Source organism: Pangasianodon hypophthalmus, chromosome 29 (assembly GCF_027358585.1).
Source record: "Pangasianodon hypophthalmus isolate fPanHyp1 chromosome 29, fPanHyp1.pri, whole genome shotgun sequence".
In the NCBI taxonomy this organism is placed as follows: Eukaryota; Metazoa; Chordata; class Actinopteri; order Siluriformes; family Pangasiidae; genus Pangasianodon; species Pangasianodon hypophthalmus.
This window is the reverse complement of record NC_069738.1, coordinates 6,747,155-6,774,988: the sequence shown is the minus strand read 5'-3', so window position 1 is coordinate 6,774,988 and position 27,834 is coordinate 6,747,155. Positions and strand designations below refer to the sequence as shown.

The 27,834-nt window shown below is 39.6% G+C and overlaps 1 protein-coding gene across 2 annotated transcripts in view; it reads left to right on the top strand.

Moving 5' to 3' along the window:
* Positions 1-27,834, top strand: part of gabbr1b (gamma-aminobutyric acid (GABA) B receptor, 1b) — a 109,040-nt gene that overhangs the window by 14,938 nt on the left and 66,268 nt on the right. For both annotated transcript variants that reach the window (XM_026942212.3, XM_026942211.3), the window contains 5 exons: positions 12,550-12,633; positions 16,293-16,357; positions 16,442-16,580; positions 18,160-18,345; positions 18,481-18,498. In XM_026942212.3, coding sequence (XP_026798013.3) covers positions 12,558-12,633; positions 16,293-16,357; positions 16,442-16,580; positions 18,160-18,345; positions 18,481-18,498 — 484 coding nt within the window. In that variant the 5' untranslated portion in view covers positions 12,550-12,557. The remainder of the gene's footprint in view (positions 1-12,549; positions 12,634-16,292; positions 16,358-16,441; positions 16,581-18,159; positions 18,346-18,480; positions 18,499-27,834) is intronic.

The window sequence follows — 27,834 nt, the reverse complement described above, 5'->3', positions numbered from 1 at the left end:
CACATCATCAATTTATGGCATAATAATAGATGTCTATCTTCCTATCTTCTTTATATTCTTATATGCTGCTGCTCTCTCATATGCCTTTTATGAGGGGTAATTTGCATAGCCATTTGGCTCGGCTTTGCGCAATTATGCTGTCTAGCTCGTCCTGATGCTGTTCTAATTATGTAGTTATCCATACTGTCCCATATAATTTCACCGTATTGTGCTGCTCTTGTACTTTTGCACTCTGATATTGTCCTATACTTGTTGCACTATTTGTACTTTATGTAGTCGTGTGTGGATCCTGGAGAATTGACCTTCTGTTTATTTGTATATCAATTTAAAGATAAATCTTGTTTTCTCCAAATGTGGTTTATTTGACATAAATTTATTGATAGGCATAAATAAGCTTAATAATATAATATTTGTTGTATCATAATCTCATGAAGAAAAGCATTCATTCACCTTGGTAAGCACTTTGTCCTTTTCAGGGTCGCTGTGGATCTGAAGCGTGTCCCGGGAACACTGGGCATGAGGCGGGAAAACACCCCGAACGAGACGCCAGTCCATCACACTGCACCATGCACACACACATTCTCACACTCATTCACACCTAGGAGGCAATTTAGAATTACCAATTCCACCTACAGCCATGTTTTTGGGCAGGGGGGGGCGAAGGCAGACACAAGGAGAACATGTACAATTCTACACGGACAATAACTTGAGCTCAGGATCAAACCAGGGACTCTGGTCACAATTATTCATATAAATTTGAAATATTCTTATAAATTTCATATAAACTTTCAAGTTATTTTCACTTAATTTTAAAAATGGAAATCAGGTTTCTGGCTCCTCCAGGCCTGCTCAGTTCTTCAGTGCAGTCTGCTTACTACAGCAATTTCAGCGTCCTCATCTAACTTCTAACTGATTTGTTACAAAGAAAAACCCAGGTGTGTGTGCGTGTGTCTGTTTTGCACTCTTTGCCTTGTACCAACTTTAGTCTTGGTTTTGTCTTGCCTATGATTAGTAAAAAATCTTGGTTAGTATGGCTCTTGGTCTTATCTAAGGCCTGTCTACAATAGTGATTAAATATATACTCACTTTAATAGGAACACCTGTACCCCAGCTCATTCAGTTGAAGTTGAAGATTATCAAAACCATCGCCTGGTCTTTCTCCACTCTTCACCTGGCCAGTTCAGTTGAGTCTGTGTTCACTGTAGTCTCAGATTCCTGTTCTTGGCAGACAGGAGTGGAACCTGATGTGGTCTTGTGCTGTTGTAGCCCAACCGTCTCAAGGTTCTGTGTGTTGTGTGTTCTGAGATGCTCTTCTGCTCAGCACGGTTATAAAGAGTGGTTATTTGAGTTACCGTAGCCTTCCTGTCAGCTCAAGCCAGTCTGGCCATTCTCCTCTGACCTCTCTCATCAACAAGGCATTTCTGCCTGCAGAACTGCTGCTCACTGAATGTTTTTTTTTATTTTTTATTTTTTGCACCATTCTGTGAAAACTCTAGAGACGTTTGTGTGTGTGAAAATTCCAGGAGGTCAGCATTTCCAGAAATACTCAAACCAGCCCAACTGGCACCAATAACCATGTCATGGTCAAAGTTACTCAGATCACATTTTCCCCCATTCTGATGTTTGATGTGAACATTAACTGACTTGTATCTGCATGATTTTATGCATTGCACAGCTGCCACATGACTGGCTGATTGGATAATTTGATGAATATGCAGGTGTACAGGTGTTCCCATTAAAGTGGCCGGTAAGTGTAATAAAGTACTTAAAACGGCTGGATAATATGACAGTATGATATTGTGATAAAATGATAAAAACGGTAACAATTACAGATTTTGTTTTTTATGTTTCTTCTTGTTCTGTGTTAAATAATTTAATTTTGTAAATAAATCAAAGTGTCATCTAATTCAGTATTTTTCTGACAGTTTTTTTTTAAAGCAACTCTATTGTTTTTCCAGCAGTTGGTTAGGAAACCCACAGTATATATTATAATACATATTATATCAAGTGTCGTGACTTTAAATAAAAATAACTTTAAATAGTGCATAATTATCTTTCAGAATAATGAACCACATTACAGTTCTAGCATGAAATGTTTAAAAATAACATAAAAAGGCACTGTAAAAGTACAAATTAATCTCTGAGGCTCCTTCTTTTGAATAATAATTTTTACAATGAGTGCTGTTCTTATGACCTCATTTATATTGTGTAATAAAATTTTAATTTACATGTTTATTTATTTATTTTGCTGTTTTGAAAGCCTTTTTTATCTTTAACTCATTCTATAACTCATTCAGAATAACAGAATAACATTCTCCTCCAATCTCAAATGTTTATTGAAATAACAAAGGCACAATAAAAATGCTAACTAAATAAAAGAAGATTAAATTTGAATTCTCTTTTTAAGTATAATTTTAAAATGCTATTCTCCTATGTCCCATTTATGTATAGTGATGGAATGACAATTAAAATTGAATTGACTTAACTAATGTGCATTCAGTAAACACTTCTAAAGCTGAGTCAAGAGAGGGGATTTTATTTCCCCATAACCAGATGTCCTCATGAAATTCAAAATGGTACTGACTGAAGTGTGTGAATGTAGTGAATTATCAGACATAGCAGATTCACAGCTTAGCAGGAGAAAAGAAATGTCAAGGTATGCAGCAAAGATACATAAGAAAGACAGGCTGTGTTGCTGTAGCTTGTGCATGTGTGTGTATGGCGTGTGTATGATGTAAATGGCAGTCCGGTTCAAGGCGGTGAAAAATGCTGCCAGTAAGCTTTCTGCTACTGTTAATAACCCCCTTCCATCTCTTTCACAAACACACACTCTCACTGGGCTCTCAGTGGGTTTTCTATTTGATGTCTCTCAGTATTCAGCACAGCAGGTACATGTGTGTGTGTGTGTTTGTGTGTGTATGTGTGTAGACCCCAGCATGTGTTGTTTGTGTGTGTCAGACTGGGCCCCTGTGCATATTATTAATATAGTGTTATTTAGAAACGTTATCACATTAACCTCACAGCTCCTGGGTTTTCTCCTGTGCTCGAGTTACTGTCTATGTGGAGTTTTGCATGTTCTCCTTGTGTCTGTGTGGGTTTCCTCTGGGTTCTTTGGGTTCTCTGATTCCACCCACTTCCCAGAAACATGCTCGTAGGTAGAGTGACAAGTCTAAATTGCACCTAAGTGTCTATGAGTGTGTGAATATGGTGTCTATGCCTGTCTATCCTGGTGAAGGAGGTGTGGCCTCAATTTCTGTAAATGTTTGTGAAGGAGGTGTGGCTATAGTGCCTCTCTGTCTCAGTGAAGGAGGTGTGGCCATAGTTCCTGTCAATCAGTGAAGGAGGCGTGGCTTTAGTTCCTGTCAGTCAGTGAAAAATATGTGGCCTATGTGCCTGTTGGGGAGTGAAGTGTGTGAGGAGGCGTGGTCTATGTGCCTATTGGCCGGTGAAGTTATGTGGTCTAGGTGCCTATTGGGCAGTGAAGTGTGCGAGGAGGTGTGGTCTATGTGAAGGATATTTGTCCTCTGTGCCTGGTGGTCAGTGAAGGAGGTGTGGTCTATGTGTGGTCTAAGTCCCACTGAAGGAGGCGTGGCTCTGGTGACTGTCGGTCTCAGCAAAGGAGGCGTGGCATCTTTGCACGTTAGTCATTGAAGAAAGTTTGACTTCCCGCTCCTCATAGCACTGATTGCATTATACTGAATTGCATTATATCGCATCATTTCACATTAATCCAGCTCTAAATATTGTATTCCATTATATTAAATTGCTGCCTGCTTTAGATGTATACTTCATACTTTGGATCATTGAGCACAGCAAGATCTGTGACTTATCATCTCAGAGGAAGAAATACACACACCCCTATTATTCAGAGCTGATGTTACGTTAACTTCAAGTAGCTAATGAATCACTATTATGTTTATATGCATCTGACAAGTACACCCAGTAAAGTTGCAAGTGGTCTCAAAACATTGTCTCTTTGTGACATCTTAATATTCCTGACATTTTTATATTCTCGGTAGAGTTGTTCCTGAATCACTATCTAATTGTTTTCATCTCAGTAGCGATGTGTCTGTTCTTTCATATCAGCTCTTGCTCTGACTTTGTGCATCCTTCCCTTTTTTTAATCATCCTTGATCTTTATCATATCAGACTGAAAAGAGAAATGGTGCTCATTTTTTTTTTGTCAGGCAGCGGCCCAGGAGTTCTTGGTTCTAAATGTCAGTCACTCCTGAGGATTTTGACCCTTTTAAAACGTAGAATAGAGCACTGGGCAGATGAGAGTCGACACTAACCTTTCGTCCTGCAAAGCGTGGACATATTGATTAATGCAAGTCTGTGATACGTCTTCTCCTGTTTGTACAGGTGCACGTACTTTCTTGCATGCAAGCTTTTAATGAATTACCAGCATTCGTTTGTATAATTTAACACCCTGTCTTTGTGCATTTGTGTGTGAAGAGCACAAGCGCAGACAAGGCCAGTGTAAAGGAGCGTGAGAAGGTGAAGGCCGTAGACGTGAGTATGATCTCTCCCTCTCTCGCTCTCCCCCCTCTCTCTCTCTGATTACTGACTGCTTGATGTGAAAAAGGGCTTATTGGATTCACGTTCCACTGCCTTGCGCTACATATCTTGACGTCTGGTCACGTACCGAACCGGCCTGCTGCCTCCAAACCCAGACATCTCTTGCGATTTTGAAGGAATTAGAATTGGTGCTTCTGAGTTCCACTTTGATTCTGCAGACTTAGCAGCATTAACAGAGGAGAAAAGCAGCAGATGATGGAGGGAAATAATGCGGCCTGCTTGATGACTTACAGTTCTGCCTTTTTGATGCCTGAGTGCATATGGGACAGCTCACAGAAGAATATGTGTCCTTGGTTAGGAAATACACTCTCTCCCTCTCTCTCTCTTTGTCTCTCACACACACAAACACACACACACACATACCAAGTTTCAGTGCATGTCCTCATGAATCAGAGATTTACATCAGCCAGTCTGTCATGTTTTCGATCCGTCTTCCTTATCAGGATGCAGACAAGCCAATCAAAGTCAAGAGATCGTCGACTATCACTTAGTATGCTTCAGGCATGAAATGAGAGTGAGACAGGACACGTGTGAACACGTCTCTCTGGTGAAAATGGCAGCACTCCTGTCGGTGTGTGCTGTTGGGTCGTGACCCCAGCCCTCTTCTCTCACATCTCTCTTTGTGTGTTGACCTCGTGGGAGAACAATAAGCACTGTGATGGACTGATGCTGAGAGAATGAGGCGAGTTAGAGAGACAGAGGAAGAGAAGGGAAGGAGGGTTAGATGAATGGTTGCCTGGCAACAGAATGAGGCAGTCAAAGGGAGCTTTTGGTTTGCCTTCTGTTAAACGTCCTGAACAGGACTGTCACATGTCAAAAGAGGGGATTATGGGATAGCTGCCGCATGTTTTTTTTTCTGGAGAAAGAATTTGCAAGAATGGGTTAAGAGCTTGGTGTAGGTAATCGAGGCATGCTCTGGATGAGAACTACAGATTCAGAGCGACACGTTCGTTGTTCTAAAAATACAAAAGAACGTGTAGAGTTAAGTAAGGGAAGAGGAGGATGAGAGAGAGGAAAAGCAGTGAGAGTAACAGTGAGTTTCAGTGAATGAGAGCGAGAGAGAGAAGTGTTACACCTCAGGTGCAGGACTTGTTCGAATTTTCATGCTTCCGTGCCCACATTAGCGTCTGTGGATTTGTGTGGGTTTGTGTTGATGAGCCATGCTAATCCTTCAGAGCACCAAAGCAACCCCACCAACACACTCACATCTATCTATCTATCTATCTATCTATCTATCTATCTATCCAATCATCCTACACCTACCATCCACCTAACCATCCAACATCTACCGTTCTCCTAACCATTAAAGATCTACCATCTACCCAGTTATCCACCTAATCATCCAACCTCTATTATCCACCTAACCACCCAACATCAACATCTACAATCTGCCCAATCATCCAACATCTGCCATCCACTTAATCATCCAACATCTACCATCCACCTAACCATCCAACATCTACCATCCACCTAACCATCCAACCATCTACCCAATTATCCAACATCTGCCATCCACCTAATCATCCAACATCTACCATCCACCTAACCATCCAACATCTACCATCTACCCAATTATCCAACATCTACCATCCACCTAACCATCCAACATCTGCCATCTACCCAATTATCCAACATCTGCCATCTACCCAATTATCCAACATCTGCCATCCACCTTAACATCTAACATCCACCATTCACCTAATTATCCAACATCTACCATCCACCTAACCATTAAGGTCTACCATCCACCTAATCATCCAACATCTACCATGCACCTAACCATCCAACATCTACCATCCATCTGTGAATCCACTGCCACCCATTCCTTTCTCTATCCATCTCTAAACCCATCCATCTAAATTTATACCATGTACCAGTATATCCACCCTTTCAACCATCCATTGTCTACTCTCCCTTTATCCATCCACCTAACCATCCAAAATCTACCATCCATCAATCAATTCACTACCACCCATTCCTCGATCCATACATACTTTAACTGAACCTTCCATACGCCCATCCATCTATCCATCCATCTATCTTCTACCCATTCCTTTATCCATCCATCCTTAAACCCATCTATCTATTAATACCATATACAGTAGCATGTCAATCCATCCATCCATCCATCCATCCATCCATGCATGCATCGCTCAACCAGTCTACCATGTACCAATCTTTCCACTTTCTACTTTTGAACTGGTTCATTTGTGTAAATTCAGTTACTATTTTTTCCTGTGGACTATATGTAAACTGTCTGTTTACCTAACAATCAGTTATGTGAAATAGCTTATTCAGGGCAGTAATAAATAAAAAACAAAATGCAATTTTTATGATCTCTCTTATTTTTTTAAAAATTGTTAACATTTTGCAGATCTGCAAGGTGTATGTAAACTTATGACCCCAAATGTACCTAACCATCTTCCATCCATCCATCCATCTATCCACCATTTGCCTCCCCTTCATCCTGCCACCTAACCCGCTACCATCTACCAACCCTACATCCATCCTACATTCTATCCTACATTCCATCCATTCGTCCATTCTTATAGCTTCTACCACTTATTCCTCTATCCATCAGTTCAGACCCATCTATCCATCCATGCATCCATCAACCTACAATCTCTCTCTCTCTCTCTCTCTCTCTCTCTCTGAGTTTAATCTTGTGAAATATGTGGTGTCATACAAAAAAATTCATCCACCCATCCATTTATCATTCAATCCTTCCATTCATACATACACCAGAAGCAGCTGGAAACAGTGTATCACTCTCAGCATCACTCCTCTATGCTGGAATTGTTGCAGTAATCTGTCCTCACTCAGGCCCTGCTTTAGCCGTTACCGTTCTGCTTTCTGCTGTGAGCAGTCGTTTTAAAGCAAGCAGCTTGAAAAAAAAAATGCGCCTGCCTTCATTGTGTTGCATGAAACACGTTACGGCACATGTATTCATTCCTGCCCCTCGGAGAGCGCTTCAACACTGTGCACAAGCTGCAGAAATTGCTTTCTATTGTGAGCAGTGCGCCGAGTCTATCATGCCTGGAGTGGCACACTCCCTCTCTCAACCTTCCCACCTGCATATCAGATTAGTGCAGGAATTGGGCAAGTCTATTGAATTTATTCACAGTGCTTGGGGTGGAAGTTGAGTGTGTAATTCGAGTGTGTGTATGTGTGTATGTGTGTGGTTGAAAGAAGGAGTGTGTGCTTTGTAGGATGTGCACACACCCTTACTCCATCGCCGAGCGGCGCCAGTCGCGTCCTAGATTCCCCACTCTCTGCGCTGTCTCTCCTCTGGAGCTCAGGCTCTTATCGTGTTTAAGTGCCTCGCTGCAGCCGCATCATCTCACACTTGCCTGTTTTTATCATCCCTCATCGTAGCACACACAGTTTAATCAAAAAAGATACACATGAGATGAGAAAACAATGGTCTGTGGAAATCATTCATCTAGTCCACTGCGTCCCTCTCACTGGGAACGGCATGTGCTGAAACACCTCTGAGTCACAGCACAGCTGGGTGGAGATGGAATATGGATGAGCGGGTGTCACCGAGCTCTGTTCCACGCGAGGGAAGACGCCTAGCGGAGGATGACTCATTCAGAGGGTAGCGAGAACGCCGATGAGGAGCTGGAAGTGGGACAGGAGAATTTGGGGAGATCAAAGCAGGTGTACTCCAGTGTCTTCTCCTTTCTCTTATATCTTGCTCTCTGTATCTCTTCTCGGTTGGTGAGATTTTAAATTCCATTGCTCTCTTGTCTTACTTGTCTTTCCCATTCAGATTATTATGTTGTCCCTTCCAACTCTTTACTTTTCCCTTTTCCTGTCTTACTCTCTCTTAGGTCAGTTCAATTTTTGATGTGGCATAATTACCTTTTTTTTTTTTTACCCTTGCTTTAATATTGTAAGGAATGACTGAATGACACTTTGGGGTCTGCTGTTATAGGAAAATAATCAACAACAAAGTTCCAACAACAGCACACCCGATATCTTTTATTCCTCTTATACCACAGCATTTTGCCAACACTCATATTTTTTTATTTATTAAAGAATGAAGCGCCTTGCTTTTTATCCATCCCCAAAACAAGTTAGTTCCTGTTATCACTTACATTATAGCAGTTATAAACTCTCCTTTACTCACCACACACTCTATTTTTTCTCTCTTGAAGATGAAAAATGCAGCTTGTAACGTTACTGAGAAACATGGAACGATTTCCCGTGGTGGAAAACAGTTACGGTTAAAGTTTCAGCTTGGCTTCTCGTTGTTACAAAGTGCTGAAACGCTTTGGAGACTCCTTCCATAATTTTAAATAAACATCTCCTCACAGAAAACTTCACCATACCAGCGATTACAAAAGATTTTAGTGATGGTGCATCAAACAATTCCCCCTTTTTAGTTACTACACACAACAAGCACATTAATAGAAACCTGTGATTTGACTTACACTACAGGCAGTACAATCTGAGCTGCTGTTACAGAAAATTAATCAGCACTTTCTGATCAATCATAAATGTATTTGTAGGAATAAATGCTTATAACAAATACATCAACAAAGAATGAACCTCGGATATAAGAAGTGGTTATTTTACTTACTGTTGAACCATACAGCTTGCACCATTCTAGCCATTCTCCTCTGATCTCTCTCATCAACAGTGGGTTTCTACTTGCAGAATTGCCGCGCACAAAGTGTAATTTTTGTTTGTCTCAGTTTCTCCTTCCAACAGGAAGAAGGACTTTCTTTTTTCAAGTGTTATATCATTGTAATGTGAATTATATTTTGATGTAATTGTTGAAATCTTTCAAATGTTTAATCTTTATTGCTCTGATCACTTGTATATTATAGAATCAGAGGAATACCACAGGGCTCAATTTTTGGTTTCGTATCATTATTTTCATGTATAAATAACATGCACAGTAAGGTAAAGGACTTACAGTCTTACTGTTATTCTCTGGTTGGATGCATTTAACGTTTAACCAATAAGTAGATTTAAATTAATTTAAATAAATGGACAGAAAGGTTATCATAGACAAAGGTCTTGTTTCATATAGAAAAAAATTAATGCAGTATTTTACAGTAGTCAGATCTTGACTATAGAGACATGATTTACATTAATGCACTTCTCACCATCCTTAAAATATGATTTTGTTTGAATCACACTATTATTATATCCCTTAGTAGTTACTCAGCATTATCCTTATAGCAGTGTATACTGGGATGTGATAGAAGGCAAGAGGGAGCAAAATACTAGACAGCTGACACTTGGGAAATTCCACACAGTAATTTAAGGTAGGAACAAAAAATTCTAAGGGGAGAAGAACAACACGGTCATTTTAACGATAACAAATAGAGACACCAAAGCGCCAGAGAACTCCGAGAGAGAAATACTCGGGGGCTTGGCTTCAAAAATGGGCACAGCACACAGTAAAACATGGGCTTTAATAGACTTATGAATGAGGAACAGGTGCATGTCATATCCTCTCACTGCAGTGATCAGCCATGGCATCATTGTGGGAATCTTTTGCTCTACCCAGATTGCTCCCCAGTGGGCATGTGGTATGTGACAGTACTTTCCCCTCAGTTGCCTACTCTAACACTGCGGGTGAAACTTTATTATGAGCTCTAGGTTAAAAAAGTGGATATGGAGTTGCTCTGCATTCATTCATTCATTCATTCATTCCTGCATTCTTGCATTCACTGTGACTTCCTGGTGGTGGCCATGGTGGCAACAGGCTGAGAAGGTCAGTCCAGACTTCTCTATCCCCAGCCACAAATGCCAGCTCCTCCGGGTGAATATTCAGACATTCTTAAGCCAACTTGGAGATATAATCTGTCCAGCAGGTCCTGCGTCTGCTCTGGGGTCTCTGTCCAGTGAGATGTGCCTGATACAGCTTTAACAGGAGGCCACCAGGAGGCATCCTTGTAAGGTGGCCAGACCATCTCTACTGGCTCCTCTCAGTTCAGGCTCTACTCTGAATCTGTCCTGAATTGTTGAACTCCTCATGAAGTGTAAGCTCAGCAACTCTGCGGAGGAACGTCATTTCCTCTGCCTGTACTCATGACCTTATTCTTATTCTTTTGGTCGCTACCCACAGCTCATGACTATCGGTTAGGTTAGGAGAGGGACATAGATTGACCAGTGAACAGACAGACTTGCCCACAAACTGAGCTCCTGCTTCAATGGTGTTGCTCCATGTTGTCAATTTACCTGCTGCTGCTTCTGTTTTAAAGCTCATCTGAGCATGGCAAAGGCTCAGTTCCCCGTCCGCTGGCTTCTCACTACTGCAGTCTCCACTGCTATTTTTGGCTACTGACTGAAGAAGAAGGGTTGAATCCCTCTGCACATTGCAGTGTGCAGTGGCATAGTGCAGGAGTTTCTTTTTGTTTTACTATGATGGTATGGTCAGTGTGGAAAAAAGACGAATAGTTGTATTAAATGGTGCCCAAAAGGCCTTCCAGAATCTGACCCTGATTCCAGACTATTTCCTGGTGACTATGATGGCCTGCAGATATCTTCACTGAAACCTTCTACTGCAGCTCAGGCAAGTGTCTTTCCCCACTGCAGTAGAGGCATCTGCCCAGTTGCGGTCTTTCTTGTCTTTCCACTATAGGTTGACCTCTAGTGCAGGGCCTGTGCTGGGCAAAGTTGGTAAGATGGGTAGTCTGTGGGTACTGTGACATGCTTTCAGTGTCTCTAGCCATGGTGGGTCTCTTTTACTCCACGACTCACCAGATCATGCTTGATGCTTTCTTTAACTCTGGTATAAAAGGCCATCCGCAAGACCTCCTGATTTTTGTGGTTCTCCCCAGCCAGGATCTGGAGCTCTGCCATGTATTATGACACAGGTTGGGGTCCTAGTTTTAAGTCAGTCCCTACTCTGCCTCCCTTTCATTGACTGGATTATCAAAAACTTAACACAACAGGAGGTTGAAAGTTTATACAGACACACGCTGGATCTTGCTGTTCCCACAGTGCTGTAATCAATGGCAGTGCCCGATATAAAAACAGCAATATGAGAAATAGCTTCAAAACAGCAAACCAGGGGTTTAATAGTCATAAGAATGAGGAACAGTTGAACTTCATATTTACATAATTGACAGTCAGTGTTATCCCATTGGTATCCCATCCACATCCAGGGTATATTCCCTTCTCAAGCTCAATGTTTTCAAAGCTCCAGATCCATCGGGACCCTGACAGGATAAAGCTGAAGTCATGTTACCGAAGATGAATGAGTGAATGAAAATGTTATTCAAAACACTGGTGGAGCTTTGCCCAAGAAGCCCACAGGGCAGCTTCAGTGCCAGGATTTAAACAATCAATTGTCCAATCAGCATCCTGGAGCCTAAACCATTGTGCCACCACTGCTCACATCTATCAATCTATCAATCAATCAACAGCTCATTCGTCTTCTAAATGAGTAACAGAATGATTCTCCCTTTTGAATGATTCCCCCTTTCTCTCATTTAATTATACATGGTAAGCTAGTTGAGAAATCATTCACATGTGTTCATTTGGCAGGCACCTTTATCCAGAGTGACTTACATTTTGAGCTGAGCATTTGAAGGTTACGAGCCCAGTGGCGGTTCTCTAGCAGCTCATACACTGAGCAATCACTGGCTCAGAACATTAAACACTGAGCCACAAATGACACCGGTGGAAGCAATGTGTTATTTCTTCTCACTGCCATGATAGCCGTGACAGTCTGATTTCTTGTTGTGTGTCTGATGATGCTATTGTGAACATTTTAGCTTTTTATATTGCATTGTGTTGATGTGTCTTTATTTTTTTTGCAAGGCTTTCCTTACAATAAGACTTGTTACTGAATACTAAAACTGGCTGACAGTCAATTGATATTATCTGTCAGGTTTTAGGGCCTTCACACCGCAGTGCACTTTAATTACTGGATTTCAGATGCATCCAAAAGATAATCATCTTAATTCTCCCCTCTATCTCTCTCTTCTTTTATATCTCTGTCTGCAGGTGGAGGCATGACGCTATTATTTTTTCATGTGATAATATTCATGTTCGACTCCTTCACTGAGGCTTCACATAATACCACTGCAGGTATGAACATGTATAATGTTGTTTCTTTGTGAGTGTAAGTGTGTGTGATTTCATCTGTTTGTGTGTGTGTGTGTGTGTGTGTGTGTATAGATAGACTGATATAGATATAGATATATGCATGCTTTGTTTTGTGCAAATTCCATCATTTTGCTTTGTTTTCCCTGGATGTCTAAGCTCTCATTCACCAGTCAAATTAGTGCATATCTGGAAATGAAATTTCGATCACGTCCTTTCAGGCGCGCCCTAATTGGCTGCTTCCTATCTCAAACACTGCAGGCCTGGCTAGGCTGTTTCGTCCATTTAGCCCAGCTAATGAATCACAATATCAACAATATTAAGTCGCTGAAAGCCGTAATACACAAATACATCAGCGAGTGTGTAAATCATTTATTGCATAATATTTGTACAGTATGCCAAGGGCACTATATTCATGTAAATCTGTCCAAGTTCTTGATTTGCTACAGACATTTATAGCAATAACAGTAATATAAACATGATCATTTAGATGCCTTTATTATATACTTGATACTTAGGTACAAAATACTTAAAAAAAAAAACCCAAAACTGCTTTATATGTTCGTACACATAAGCACTTATACTTACAAACATGCGCACACCTCCACACACTTGCTGGCCTCTCCTGGCCACTGGTGCTGGACTAGATGATTACTGTAATTAGTTGGTGACACAGAAGGTGAGCGAGGCTGTAATAACAGACTAAAGCAGCTATTACTTGCTCACTCTTAGCGTGCTAGAAACCTGAGAGCCTCGGGGGAGCAGTGCCATTTATACGAGATTGGACGCCAAGTACTAAAATGCATGGAAAAGAGCATGATATTTTAGTGGCCATACATGCTCTGTTATTATGTACAGCTCTCTTACCCAGAATCAATTTTCCTGTCTGATTTAGTAATCTGGTTTCAGTGGTTTGGTACGTTCCCATGTAATGCTGGATGAAACATAGCCTTCTCATTCAATTACAGGAGAGCCATGGGCATAGCAGTCCTTACTCATTTGGCTTTATGGCTTTGGTAAAATCCAGTGCCTCCACACACAGCTGTCGTTTTTCGTCTCGTAAGAGCTTGGATTTTAAGGGAAAGTGCTCCACCTACTGCTCATGAGGCATGCTATACAGCTTTTGCATGTAGCCCTAGTAAACTAGAAGACAGAAAAAAAGCATTTTTTCAATACAGTCTTTGAGGAGGGCACACATATTTTTACTGTATTTCTGTTCTAAACATATCTGAACCCAGCAATACCAAACACTGAATATCCATAACCATGGCCATAACTAGCTTTGAGGACGCCGAGGTCTAGTGTCGATATTGTTCTTTTGGTGCTAGGAGTCAAAAAACTGCCGCTAGTTTGTTTTAGTTAACATGTAGACACTAAAAAAGGTTACATGCACACTTTCTTTTTAATTACTGTACGTAGCAACTTTTTCTCCACAGAATAGATTGTTTATTTGGCAAAAGTCGATTTTTATGTAAATAGGTTGTAATATACAATATAATGAACATTTCAGATCTATTATTTACAATAACTAGATAAAATAGGAAATTTATTACTGGTAGGGTTTCTAATCTGTTGTTCTTTAATATGAAATCAGTTCACTGTGACAATTTTGCAAAATATGCAATGAAAAAGAAATAGTGATATGTGTTTGGGTCTGAAGCTAATAAAAAGCTATGTTTCAATAAGCAGACAAACTAAAAATGGTATATTCTTGCAAAGGACCTCTTATACCCTGTGTGCCTTTAATTTGAAATCAATTCACTTTGACATTTTTAAGAAATATGAATGCAAACTTCAGAAAAAAGCTCTAAGATATTGTGAAATTTCCTATTTCTAATTTTTAGAGGCTGGAACTAACAGATAACCAGAATATTTAAATCAATAAAATTAAACTGGAATCAGAGCAGTTTATGGAAGAATAAAAGGAGAACATAACAGGGATTAGAAATTAGCAATTGATGTATCGATTTATTTAATAACACATATTAACTATGACACATTTCTTCAGTGTGGACCTCACTAAAATCGTGATCCTGATTACGCCGCTGCCTTTAACAGGTAACAGGTATGCTGGATGCTGAAATTGAAGATTTATCTATTGGCACATGCCCGACCACCCAGTCAGCTAATTTATACACAGCAGTATAAACAATACAATCACATCTCACTCAAGCACACACAAGCATTAATGAGGGTTTACGCTAATTAAGCTTTATTTCAGAGCCTGTATGCAGTATGGTGTCCCACAATGTTTTGATTTAGGCCTTCTATTATTTTCCGTTTATATCCAGCCTCTTGGATGTATATTTGCAAGCATAAGGTTGGCTTATACTTCTATGCTGATGATACATAATTATACCTATAGTTTTGGCTAAATTCAGGAACCCACCTATGCAAAATGGAAGACTGTGTAAGAGAAATAAAAGCTTGGATGAATAGAAATGTCCCCTTAAATTTTGAAAAATTGTAAATACAGTATGCAGTATGGGTGCTGTTTTCACACTATAGCTATCCTTAGGCATGCTATCCCTGGATGATAATAAGATATATAGACATACAGTATGCTAATCCTACATGATAAGACATATAGACATAAACTAATCCTACATGATGATAAGACATACTGTATAGACATATGCTAATCCTGCATGATGATAAGATATATAGACATGCTATCCCTGGATGATAATAAGACATATAGACATATGCTAACACTACATGATGATAAGATATGTAGACATAAACTAATCCTATATGATGATAAGACATACTGTATAGACATATGCTAGTCCTACATGATGATAATACATTTAGACATATGCTAACCCTACATGATAATAAGACATATAGACAGAAGCTAATCGTACATGATGATAAGACATATAGACAAATGCTAATCCTGCAACGTGTTCCTGGCTCACTGCACTGCTGTCTCTTTACATAAGCTTCAGAATGTGGCCTCATGATTTTAAACCAGGAAAAAAATAGTCAGAGCATTTATATTCCCTGTCTTACTCAAGCTACACTGGGTGCCTATTAAGTTGCACATTGAATCAAAAGTCTTGCTTATGCTGCTCAAAGCTCTGAATGGTTTAGCTTTAGTGTATCTTGCTGATCTCCTGAGCAAAGTGCTTGTCCCGAGTACTTTTAGTTTTTTTTCTTACGTCCCCTTAAACCCTCAGATGGTCTTCCAGAGAACATTAGGAACATTAGCACAGATTTAGAAACACATATTTGTTTAACTTTGGCAATTCGTAGTTTTGGGGTTATTTTAAACACAGGTTTGTTAAGCATAGTTTTCATGAATTGAAGTAATCATCATAGTGAGTTCATTAGTGATTGTAATTTCTTTCCTTACTCTTTTAACCGTCTAATAATTTATATGTAATGCATTTTGAGATTTTTGTGCTCAGAATGATTATAAAGTATCTAATATTATATTGTATATTATAATGTATATTATTAGTATTATGATTATTATATGTGGATTGTCTTTCCTCTTTACTCTGGCTAATAGTATGAGGCAGCTGTGCTAATATACAAAGTTTAAATGTAATAGAGCGAAGATAATGACTGTCTCAAGATCCATGATGACTAAGAGCTTTAATACATCATTACCACAATCGCTCTGTCTTTTCCCTCAGGCTGTGCAATCATTCGTCCACCCAGAGATGGAGGGATAAGATACAGAGGCCTGACCCAAGAACAGGTTACCTGTTTTTGTGCATATGTTTGTGAATACTTTGTGAATGTGTTTAGGTGTAGTGTATGATCACTGTTTTTTGTGTTTCAGATCCGCAGTGTGCAGGTCTTACCAGTGGACTATGAGATTGAATACATCTGCAGGGGGAACCGGGTCATCGTGGGGCCTAAGGTCAGGAAATGCCTTCCTGACGGCACCTGGACTGATCTCAGCCAGCGCAGCAAGTGCTGTAAGTCTAGCTTCGTGTTTCTCCTTTTCTGCTCCCACTAATGACTGGCTACTTACTTTCTGTCAGGAATGATAATACTTCTTTCCAAGCCTCAAATAAGATACACAAGAAATCTTGAAATATACCACAAATTTTGGTACTATAAGTGAGTTTTCAGTTCATCCATAAATATTAGTGTGCCAGACATTTTTATTTATAGGATAGCTAGAGCGCAGCCAAGTGACGTCAGATGTATACTTTCACCTACGCAGCTGTTGTGAGCCATGTTAAAAATGAAGGCTTCCATTTGGTCATTTCAGCTCGTGTTTTCATTTAAATGCATGATAATTACTGAAGCATGTGATTTGCCAACAAAAACTGAGAGGCCCATAATTCATTTAGAGATGTCAAGCTCATAGCTGTACACAGCTCTGGGCTGGAATCTGTTTTGGGTGCTCCATCATGGCAACTCACCAACATTAGAAATACCGCAGAGGGAACTGACGAGGAGATAATTAGATGGTTAGCAGAAGTATGACAGTTATTCACAGAGATGAGTGTGTGTGGTATTGGACTTTACTGATACACGCTGGGTAACACTGCCACCTCGCAGCTCTGATGAATCTGAGCTAGGGTTACTGTGGAGTTCTGCATGTTCTCCCCTTGTCCATGTGGGTTTCTTCCAGGTTCTTCGGTTTCCTCCCACCTTCCAAAAACATGCCAGTATGTTAATTGGCAGCTCTAAATTGCCCCTGGTGTGAATGTGTATGTGTGTGTGTGTGTGTGTGTGTGTGTGTGTGCATGGTTCCCATCCAGTCTGAGTTCCCACCTCTTGCTCAGTGTTCCTGTGATAGGCCCCTGAACCACAATGACCGTGACCAGTGATTACTGAAGAAGAAGAAGATGATGATGGTGATGATGATTAATTTAGTGAAATGTGCAGCTGTGTCATTCTCACTATCGCTTCTCCCACCACACAGTAACATCAAACCATCCTAGATGCGTCCTAGATAAATATTCATAATATCCATACAGGTTATATATGTGACACCATTATCATAGTACCAATAAAAACAATGTCTTGAGCTTCATCATGGCAATCATTAATCTCCTGGATTAAGGATACACAATGCACAAAACTGGAGAAAATCAAGTTTTAAAGGTTTGCAGTTTAGTGCATATTAAACGCATGAATTTTCAGACCTGGTTCAAGGGCCTCTAGCATGGATTCACGGGTGTCAGTCAGTCCATCCTGATGGAGCATAGTGTCCTGACGGTGCCTTCGATGAGGTGGGGCCCCTTCTTCATTTTCTGTTTCTGAGCTTCCCTCATCCTCAGACCTCTGGTCCCTGCCAGTCCTCCTCCTCCTCCTCCTCGTCTGAGCTATAGAGCTGTCTAAGCTATAGAGCTATACAGTGATGGATTTGGATGTAAGTCGAGACAACAATACAGTGATGGATTTGGATGTAAGTCGAGACAACAATACAGTGTCAGAAATACAGATATACAAACACATGGTCCACGGCTCAGGACTCAAAGTATTCAGGCAAGATTTCACAGAGAGTAAGTGTGTGTGTATATGTGTGTGTGTGTGTGTCAGTGCTGCCATGTGCACCAGTGTGGACGTCTCTGGAGAATGGCCGCGTAGTGGTGTCTCCGCCCGGCCCGGCAGTGGAGGGCACCGTGCTGCGATACAGCTGCCTGAGCGGCTTCAACCTTGAGGGCAGGAACACAACGCAGTGCACCAAACTGGGCACGTGGGACTCTCCCAAACCCACCTGCCGCTGTGAGTTTCAGCCTCCGCATTCTGTGTGTGTGTGTGTGTGTGTGTGTTTCAGCTTCAGAATTGTTCTGCTTTCAAAAGTTATTATTATTATAACTTATTATTTCTTTTTCCATTTCCTCGTTTCTTTTAATATAGACAACAGACACCACACAGGTAAGAGCTCACATTTTTACATTGTTTATTTCATCCTCTTTAACACCCTGAGAGCGACAAGTTTACATTTACATTTACTAATTTCACTTCTATTTTCAATTATATTCAAAGCTGTTTACAGTGATGTAGAAGTCAGTTCAGTAGAGCTTTTAAAGGAGCAGTCTATGATACACACACTAGACTCTGACCAGAAACCGCTGCAAGGACAAACTGCTTCAACACACACACCCTCACATACACACACACATAAGCGATTGTACAGTTTCAAAACAGGGGATAAGAGGTAAGAGACAATGTATTCAAGGGTACAAAGACAACCAACAAAAAAAAGAGACACAATTCAAGCTACATCAGTCTATTATAATTTCATCACCAAGTATCAAAATATGAAAACTACAGGGTGTAAGGTTTGCCATGAAATGATGGATGATGGAGTCTAAGAGAGTTAGACAATAATCCCACAAAGAGAGGGAGAGAGCAGCAGGAGGTGTATTAATGCTCTTGGAGGAGCTGAATCTTCCAACATTTCACCAGTGAAGGGAGTGTGACTTTGTACTGCACAGTGATGGTATTAAGGAGAGAAGAGAAATGTTAATAGATGCTGTTGTTGTTGTTATTGTTCCTCTCTCAGCCACTCCCGTTAGGGATCACCACAGCAGATCATTGGTCCGCATATTTGATTTGGCACAGTTTTTGCACCAGATGCCCTTTCTGATGCAGCCCTCCCCAGTTTTATCTTGGGTCTTGTGCAGGTTGTTTCGCTGGCCGGGAATCGATCCCAGGCCGTGGCAGTGAGAGCGCTGCATATAAATTGGAAATAGCTGGTCCTCGTAGCCCTTTCTGCCAAAAGAGGGCAGTGTTGACTTTTAATATAGAAGTCTTCTCTTAGAAGGCAGTATGACTACATAAACGTGTTATTCTTAAATTGAGTGCTAACATACAAAGGAAATATACTTCAATCATTTTTAATACTATAATTTAAAACATATTTATCTAGATGGTTACACACAAGCAAATTACAATCAGACAGAATTCAATCCAGTAGAGCTTTTAAAGAAGCTGACAGTAATACACAAACTACACACAAGATAAATATTAACCTTTTAAACTACCAGGAACGTATGTAATTTTGGCATGTTATGCTGAAATACTAGCTATTGTATCATGGATGAACCTAAGAAATGTAATGTTTTCTCTCACGTCTCAGCAGATGCAGGGGTTTATTATTATATTTTACCTTCATTCTGTCTCAGCAGTAATACAGTACTGTGCAAACGTCTTAGGCACATGCAAACAAATGCTGTAGAGCAATGATGCCTTTAAAAATAATGAAATGAAATGTTTCTAAATTAAAAACACTATAAAGAGCAGTAAACAGTGCTGGAAAACTAATGTTTGTGCTGGAAAACTAATGTTTGGAAATCTAAAATGTTTTTGTACTGACTTGATGATGTAGAAGTCATAAAATACATATCTATAACAAAGTTTGTATTAAAAAAATATAGGGTGCCTTTTTTTTTTTTTGCACAGTACTGTAGTCCTGACAGATTGAAACCAGGCCAATCACTCTCTATAGCTACCAAACTACCAAGAGACTTAAAGACCCAACAGGCAAAGACAAATCTCTCAGCCGCTGCTTTAGTACAATTGGATCTGCTTTTTGGGGCATTAAAAAGAGCACTCTGATTACTTAATGTGCTTTCTCCCCCTCATACAATGACAGAATTTTAAAACTGATGAATCCCAATAAATTATTAAAATAAGATAGATGATATAGGCTTCATTTGACTGCACATGTTCTTTGTACACACTGGGGGTTCTTTAAATATCTTAAATATAACAGATTTAATCGGTTAATATGTATAATGCACAAAATGTGTAATTGTTACAGATATACTGTGTTGTTTAGTTTGCAGCATGCATTTAAACTGACTTTTGTGTAATCTTATACTGACAGCTCCTGTAGCTTACACCTTATAAGATGTATCAGCCAAAAACAGCCAAACATAGCAATCACACAATCATGTGTAAAAACAGTTAAATTTGGGATTTAGGAGGTGTGGGAGCTCTACTTCTTTCAAAGGTGCCAGCAGTGTAGAAACGATGCCATCCAATTTATGTGTTATTATAAAGAGTTCTCAAGAAAAAGTGTTTAAAACTAAAGTTTAAGGGCTTAATTTAACTAAGTACAATTGTATGGCTGGATCTTAGGTTTTCCCTATTATTTATTTGTTAGTTTTGGCATCAAAATTATATCAAATGTATATTTTTCTATATTTTTTGCATGATACAGTAAAGCTAGCGAGATGAATACATCTTGATTTAATGACTAAATATATAGTATATACATAGCAGTTAGAAGGCCTTAATATACTGCAAGTTTAAATGAAAGAGGTTTGAAAGTGTATTACACCATCATTACTATTTTACCATTAGGCCATAGACAATTATATATTTCTGTCTGATAAATCAGATTTTAGGTGTTTGAGCCATGAAGTTTGAGACCTTTAAGAAAAGTCTAAGCAGATACAACCTTCCAAACTTTTTTAGTTTTATACTTTTAAGCAGTATTTTGGCATAACACTTCTCCCATATATTCAATGGCATATAAAATCATATTTATAACATTACATGTGTTACATGTAAATATGTGAACTCCACATCTCTTTGGATGCCTAAATGGACACAGCAACAGTTCTTCCAATATTTATGTGTCTCTACAAAGACTGTGAAGATCCTTGACAACATTAAACCATGGTGTAGTAAAGACATATCTCTATGCATAAAGAAACATTTTGCACATATCAGTGCTGATAATTATGATGCTGCCAATGAAAGCCAAGTCAAATAATACGTCGCAGCTGGAAATTAAATTTGCTACCTCTGAAGGCAATGTTGTCCAGTTCACAGATTATCAGTGTGTAAACTTATACACAAGGTGATACACAAGGTGGCTGTATTATAGGATACGGTGAGTGCAGTGCCAGTGTTGTGTCTGATGATGGCAGTGTTGAGCTGGTAAACATAGAAGCTTGTAAACCTTTGGGTGAAAATGCGGTCGCGTAACAGAGTGTCAATAGAACAGCATGACGGAGCATTTATGTCATTAATTAGGAAATATAAAATGTTTTTAATACTTACTGTTCAATAATATATTCGTTTTCAGAAAACCAAAACAGTGTAATTTATCCAAATATCCTGTTCACATTTGCATATTATCTTCAGAAGCATGAGCAGCATTTCTGGCACAAAATATAAAAAACTATTTTATATTCTGGAGAAATATACACGACAGGTTAACATTCACAGTTCAGGAATAATTCTTTCAAATTATTACTGTCAAAGAGTAACAGCGTACTTATTAAAGAGACAGTATATTTGATTGACACTTCAGGATTTAGTACAGGCCACCGCTGTGGTTTCTGAACAATGCCCATCATTCACAAACATTCAAAATGTTACCTTTGTCAACTGATGTGTTACTGTTGAACTTTACGTAAACGAATTAAGGTGTTTTCAAAATAGGAAATTGAATTTTCTTTTCTACGTTGTCATGAAGGCAGACAGGCAGACGCAGTTGCATGTTTATGGCTTTTATTAAAAACCACTCAGGCAAACCAACAAAATGGGTAGGCTTTACTCAAAACGAGAGACAGGCTAAGTGTCAGGCTATTTGTAAACAGGTCTAAACTAGACAAAGCTAATGGGATAATGACTAGCAGGAAAAACAGTCAAAAACAAAAAGGCAAACAGGCAGAGAACAAAGGCTTGGAATTGTCACACACTCAATGCTGGAATGAGACTTGACAAACTCAGGGATATTTATGGGATTGTGGATGAGTGTGAATAGGGAAGTCCAATCAGTAATCTGGAAATTTGTGAATGGGGATATGTATTTGGTGACTGATGATCATATGACAAAGGCTGTAGATCATGGGAATTGTAGTGACACAACCATGACAGAACCACCCCTTCTAACTTTTATTCTGGGTCAGCTCCTGGGTCACTGTGTTAGCCAATCAGGACAGCAATGGTGACAATCTATGATGAAAGCAGGTTCAGGACATCTTGTGCAGGGACTCAGCGGTGTTCCTCAGGGCCTTAGACCTCCCATTCGACGAGATACCGGAGTGGCCCTGGCAATGATGAGAGTTAAAAATGTCAAGTGCTCCCTCAGTGTCTAATGGTGGTGGTGGCCATTCTTCATCCAGTAGACCAGGCACAACAGGACTGATTAGTGAGACCTGGAAGCTGAGAGATAAGCGGTACTGACATACCGACATATTGACATGGCAATTGCAGTTTATAGGTTACTTCATTAATGCGTTAATGGTCTAATGTCTTTGGTTGATAACCATAAATTATCCCCTAGTTCATAGACAGGAGTCTCCAAATGGTGTCTTCCAACCATTTCTTTTTGTCAGTGGACAGCATGACTTAAATACCTGTGTTCCTCCTCTTATGCTCCTTTGCTCATTTGGAACCACTCATTGACTGCTGGTGCATTTGAGTTCCAGGGGAAAAGGGGTGGCTGGTAACACCTGGGTGATTAGTAGCTAGGTAGATATAAGACCAAGGGATTAAGACACCATAAAAGTATCACCAAGACCCACCAACTACTTACCAGCAAAATCCTTTTGGGAAACCATGCTACAAGAAATGCAACAGTTGCATGTTCCATTTACACCCAGGCTAAAGTTCTATGTGTTTTCCCACTTATCAAACCCTGCTTGCACCACTTTCCTACTGAGTCTCTAGCATGCCTCAACTTGACACACCTTCCCACATCGTACAAGGAAGGCATGCTTCAAGACTTTTCTTTACACTGGTGCCTAGGTGATGGAATGAACTTTCCCTGGCTGTTCAAACATCTGAGATGCTAACTGTCTTCAAAAAATGACTGAAGACCTACTTCTTTACCAAGCGCTTAAATCCTGGCTTGTTTGTTTTTCTTGTTGTACTAACTCCTCTCTTACAGGGTTTTAGCTTGACAGTATACTCAGACCCTGTTGTATTTGTTCTATCATATGGATATATTTTTAAAGGAGACTACATAGCACTTTTGTAAGTGACAGGATAAGGATTTCTGCCAAATGCTGTAAATGTAAATGTATGATTTGGAGGACTATAACTTTTGTCTGGAGGGCACTGGGAAGGTGCAGGGTGATCTTGAAGTATGAGATTTGACAGTTGATGTCCTTAATGACATTGACGCAATATGACTCTGGTTAACTGTTGTCAGTGGACATGGGTTTAGGAGTTGGTGGGTAGATGCATGATGGGGCATCATCTTTGACATTTTTAGAGTCAGGATGATAGGAGATTGTAAAATTGAAGAAGAAAAAGAGAGCCCCTCTGTCATGTCAGGAGAAAGGGGTGTTCCGCACCCTCCAGCCAGTGCCGCCATTCTTCCAGTGCCAGTTTCACAGGTAGGTGTTTCTTTGAAAAGAATTCTGATGGTTTTGGTTGGAGTGCCATGGTGTTTGGAATGGATGGCTCCCTTCCCCTCTTCAGAGGTGTCTACGTGTACTATGAATGATAGACGCAGAATTATGTGTTTTAAGACAGGGATCTTGCTTTAGGATGGTAAAAGCATCATTTGCTTGGGACTTTCACAATTCCACAAGAGTTTCTTTGATCCTGATTTTAGGTGAGATATGCTGCAGATAAAGTTGCAGATGAAATGTTGTTGGTTGAAACTGGCAAGCCCTAGGACTCTTTGCAATTCTTTGATGTTTAGAGAAGTGAGTCAATCTGCCACTACTGGGACTGCCCATGACAACATCCTCTTGACATGCAATTCACACCTTTCTGCATTTCTGAAGAAGTTGTTGTGCAAGACAGTCTGGAACAGGCCATTTTGATATGCTGCAAGTGTTGGGCCAGGGAGTGTGAGTAGATTGAGAAGTCATTTTCATGAACTTTCCCAACATATCTCTGAGGGCATCATTGATGATTGCTTGAAAAACTGAAGGGGGCACTGGCCAGTCCAAATGGCATTGCCAAGTATTCATAGCCTCCTGGGGTAGTATTAAATGTCGTCTTCTTTAAATTTGTAAAGAATGCAAAATTTTGATTGATATACTCTGACAAAATTGTATTACTTTTTGTAATTGATGGAATGAAAACAGATGGTAGTGGATTGTGCTGTATCTTTCAGCAAACTTAATTAGAAAATGCTTAGATGAAGCGGTAGAGGTCGTTGTTAAACAGACTATATCGCTGTATAACACTATGAAGCATTCTGATCTCAGAAACAGTGCTGGGGTGTATTTCACATATGGCAGCTGCTGATAACCAGCTGAATTAACACCAGTGCTGGAATGTGGATGCATCATGACCTTGACAGTGCTGGTTGTGCGTCAGACGAGGTGAATGAATTGCAGATGCCTGTATTCCACGCTATGGTGTGTGTGTGTGTGCTGCACTGTGTGCTTCATTCCCCCCAACAGTGTTTTTCTGGGCTGATTAATGAGCATGTCAATGTCAGAGTGTGACTGTGACATTCGCGCACATGTGAATGCTTATGAGGCCAGGAGAGAGTGGCAGAGGATGTCAGAGAGGAGGGAGGAAGCGGAAGACAGGAGAAAAAGTGGATTAAGGGAAAGGGTGGCACAGAAGAGATGAAGAATGGGGCCCTGGGTGAAGTGGATGAATGAGAAATGAAAAGACGATGGAAGAAATCAAAGTAGGGGCTGAAGAGATGAGGAGAAAGAAGTCTTCAGGATGTGAGGGGAAGAAGAGAGTGGGAGTGAGAGGGAGAGAGAGCAGGGAATAGAAAAGGAAAGAGAGCGAGATTTATGTCCTCTATCTATTTAGTAAATGATGCATTCTGGGTGTTTTGACTTGCTGGAAATTGTTTCCCAGGTTCTTATTACATTCCCTCGACTCCCACCTGTGTCTCCAGAGCTTCTACTCTTAAACAGCAGCTCCTGTTTGTTCACATTCAGCTGTGTGTTGCCTGCCATACATTCAACAACAACACTAACAGCAATATATTTTATTTATATAGGGCTGCATTCAGAGTCAGTGATTTAAGTATAAAAGTTACATCGATATTTATGCAGGAGTCAAGTTATGTGAATTCAGAGATGGGTTATGTACATGCTGAGTTTCTGGGTTTTCTGTGATCATTAAAAGTTCCTGCATGTAGTACACATCTCTGAGATTTTTCATTTTTCATTTAGTAGAGGTGTCCGAGACAGAGTGTTTTAAATAGTGTCTAGACCACTACCTTTAAACGGAAGCACTTGCTTTCATAGATATTGTAGAATTTTTTTTTCCATTGCTGTCAAATGTAATACTGTGTGACATAAAAGAAAGAGACAGTTTAAAAATAAAAATAAAAATAAAAACAGACTAATACAATGATATATTAATGAGAAGATGGAACAGTTTCAAATAAACATTGAATAGGAGTTTATTATATTGCCAGTAGATTGCGTCATGAATAGTATTGGTCATAATTATAACATTAATCACAGCAAATTTTATTTAATTTAACAACATGGCTTCAACCTTCATTATTGGGAAGCTTATAAATAAGCACTTTATCCAACACATCCTATTATTTTGTATTTTATTTATCATGTGAAATAATTAATTGTCCAGACAACTTAATGTAGCCACAAGAAACTTAATCGAGGTCATGAAGCTGTAGCCTATTTTATCACACTTTTATCATTTTATTTGCAGTTTTGAGTCATGTTAATAAAATTATTTGAAGGATAAGCTGACTAAGCATTCATTTAATTTCAGAAATTTAATTCTGAATTTTGTCCATATAAATGCTCATCTGGTGATAAATCTCATTGGTCCTCAAGATAACCAATCATTTTGTGTATGAATGTCATATTTATGTATTTAATATTGGCTTCAAATGGCATTCCATAGTTTTAGAGTGTATTTACAGCTCAAAACATACATTTCCTCATGACATTTGTGGTTATAAACTGTCAGACAATGGTGCTGGACTTAATACTGCTCCACGTTCCATGAGCCAATATTGCTCAAGAAAAATAGACTATGAGTCCAAGGCCAGAATCGTGTGTTACTGAGACACGCCTCTGTTTTTTCATGCAGATTCCACCCCCTGAGCAAACTCTTTCGGGATTAAATCTTCACTACGCTTGTGTAACTCAACTCTACATATAGCCCATAGTGTTTTTTAATAACCCTCATCTCCTATTCCAGTGTTAAGACCTTTGCTACTAACCCTAACTCTAATACTTACCTTAAACAAGAATTTTAGAAACAGTTCCTCCCATGGATTAGCTTACGTTTTTATAATTGCCTTCCTGGTGCAGTGGCTCCCTCCTGACTTGCACAAGCAGTTATTCTTCGAAGTGCAAATGTCATCATTCCATCCCCAATTGCTTGATGCTAAACATGGCCTCACCAATAGGTCAACAGATAAACTCAGCAGGAAGTCAAAGCCCAATGCAGCACACTTTCCTGCTTATGAAATGCTGTAGACTCCACAATGGAAAAGATGGATTTTCATCTCAAACATATTTTCGCTTGTAAATATTGCAAAACAAAAAGGACGATACGCAGCCTGTGGAGCAGTGGTTGTTCTATCTGTACTTAGTCACATTAGTGCCCAAGGGTGGAATGTCTGATATATTGACTTTTTTCAGATTAATAACAAGACTGGGTGTAATTAAATTCCTGCTCTTTGTATAGATTTTTGGGGAAATAGCTGAGAATAGTTGTTTGGTATGTTGGCTCTTGGGAATGAACATGGGAGCTGGTGATATTGGCTTTTTTTCAGCAGAGAGCTGAGATTGGTTTGCACCCAACAGGCAGCAGGCAGCATTAGAGGATTTTAATTAACAAAAGACAAACCACAAGCACTTTCTCTCTTTCTTTCTTCCTTTCTCTGCCTCTATCCATTCTCTACCTCCTACTGGGGGAATCTCAACGTGGGTAAGGTCATTATGTGGAAGCAGTTTTGCAGATGTGATGTGTGCATGCGCAAAAAAAACAACAAAAAAAAAACCAACAAAAAAAAAAACAATGAAAAAAATTTCATTTTAAAATCTGTCTATCTATCTATCTATCTATCTATCTGTCTATCTATCTATCTGTCTATCTATCTATCTATCTATCTATCTATCTACAGTCGAGTCCGTAAGTATTTGGACAGTTTTCATAATTTTCATGATTCTTATGCCTCTGTACACCACCACAGTGGATTTGAAATGAAGCAGTCAAGATATGATGGAAGTGTAGACTTTCAGCTTTAATTCAAGGGGTTTTTCAGGGGTAAAAATACTGCATTAACTGTTTAGGAATCCCTCCATTTTCACAGGCTCAAAAGTAATTGGACAAACT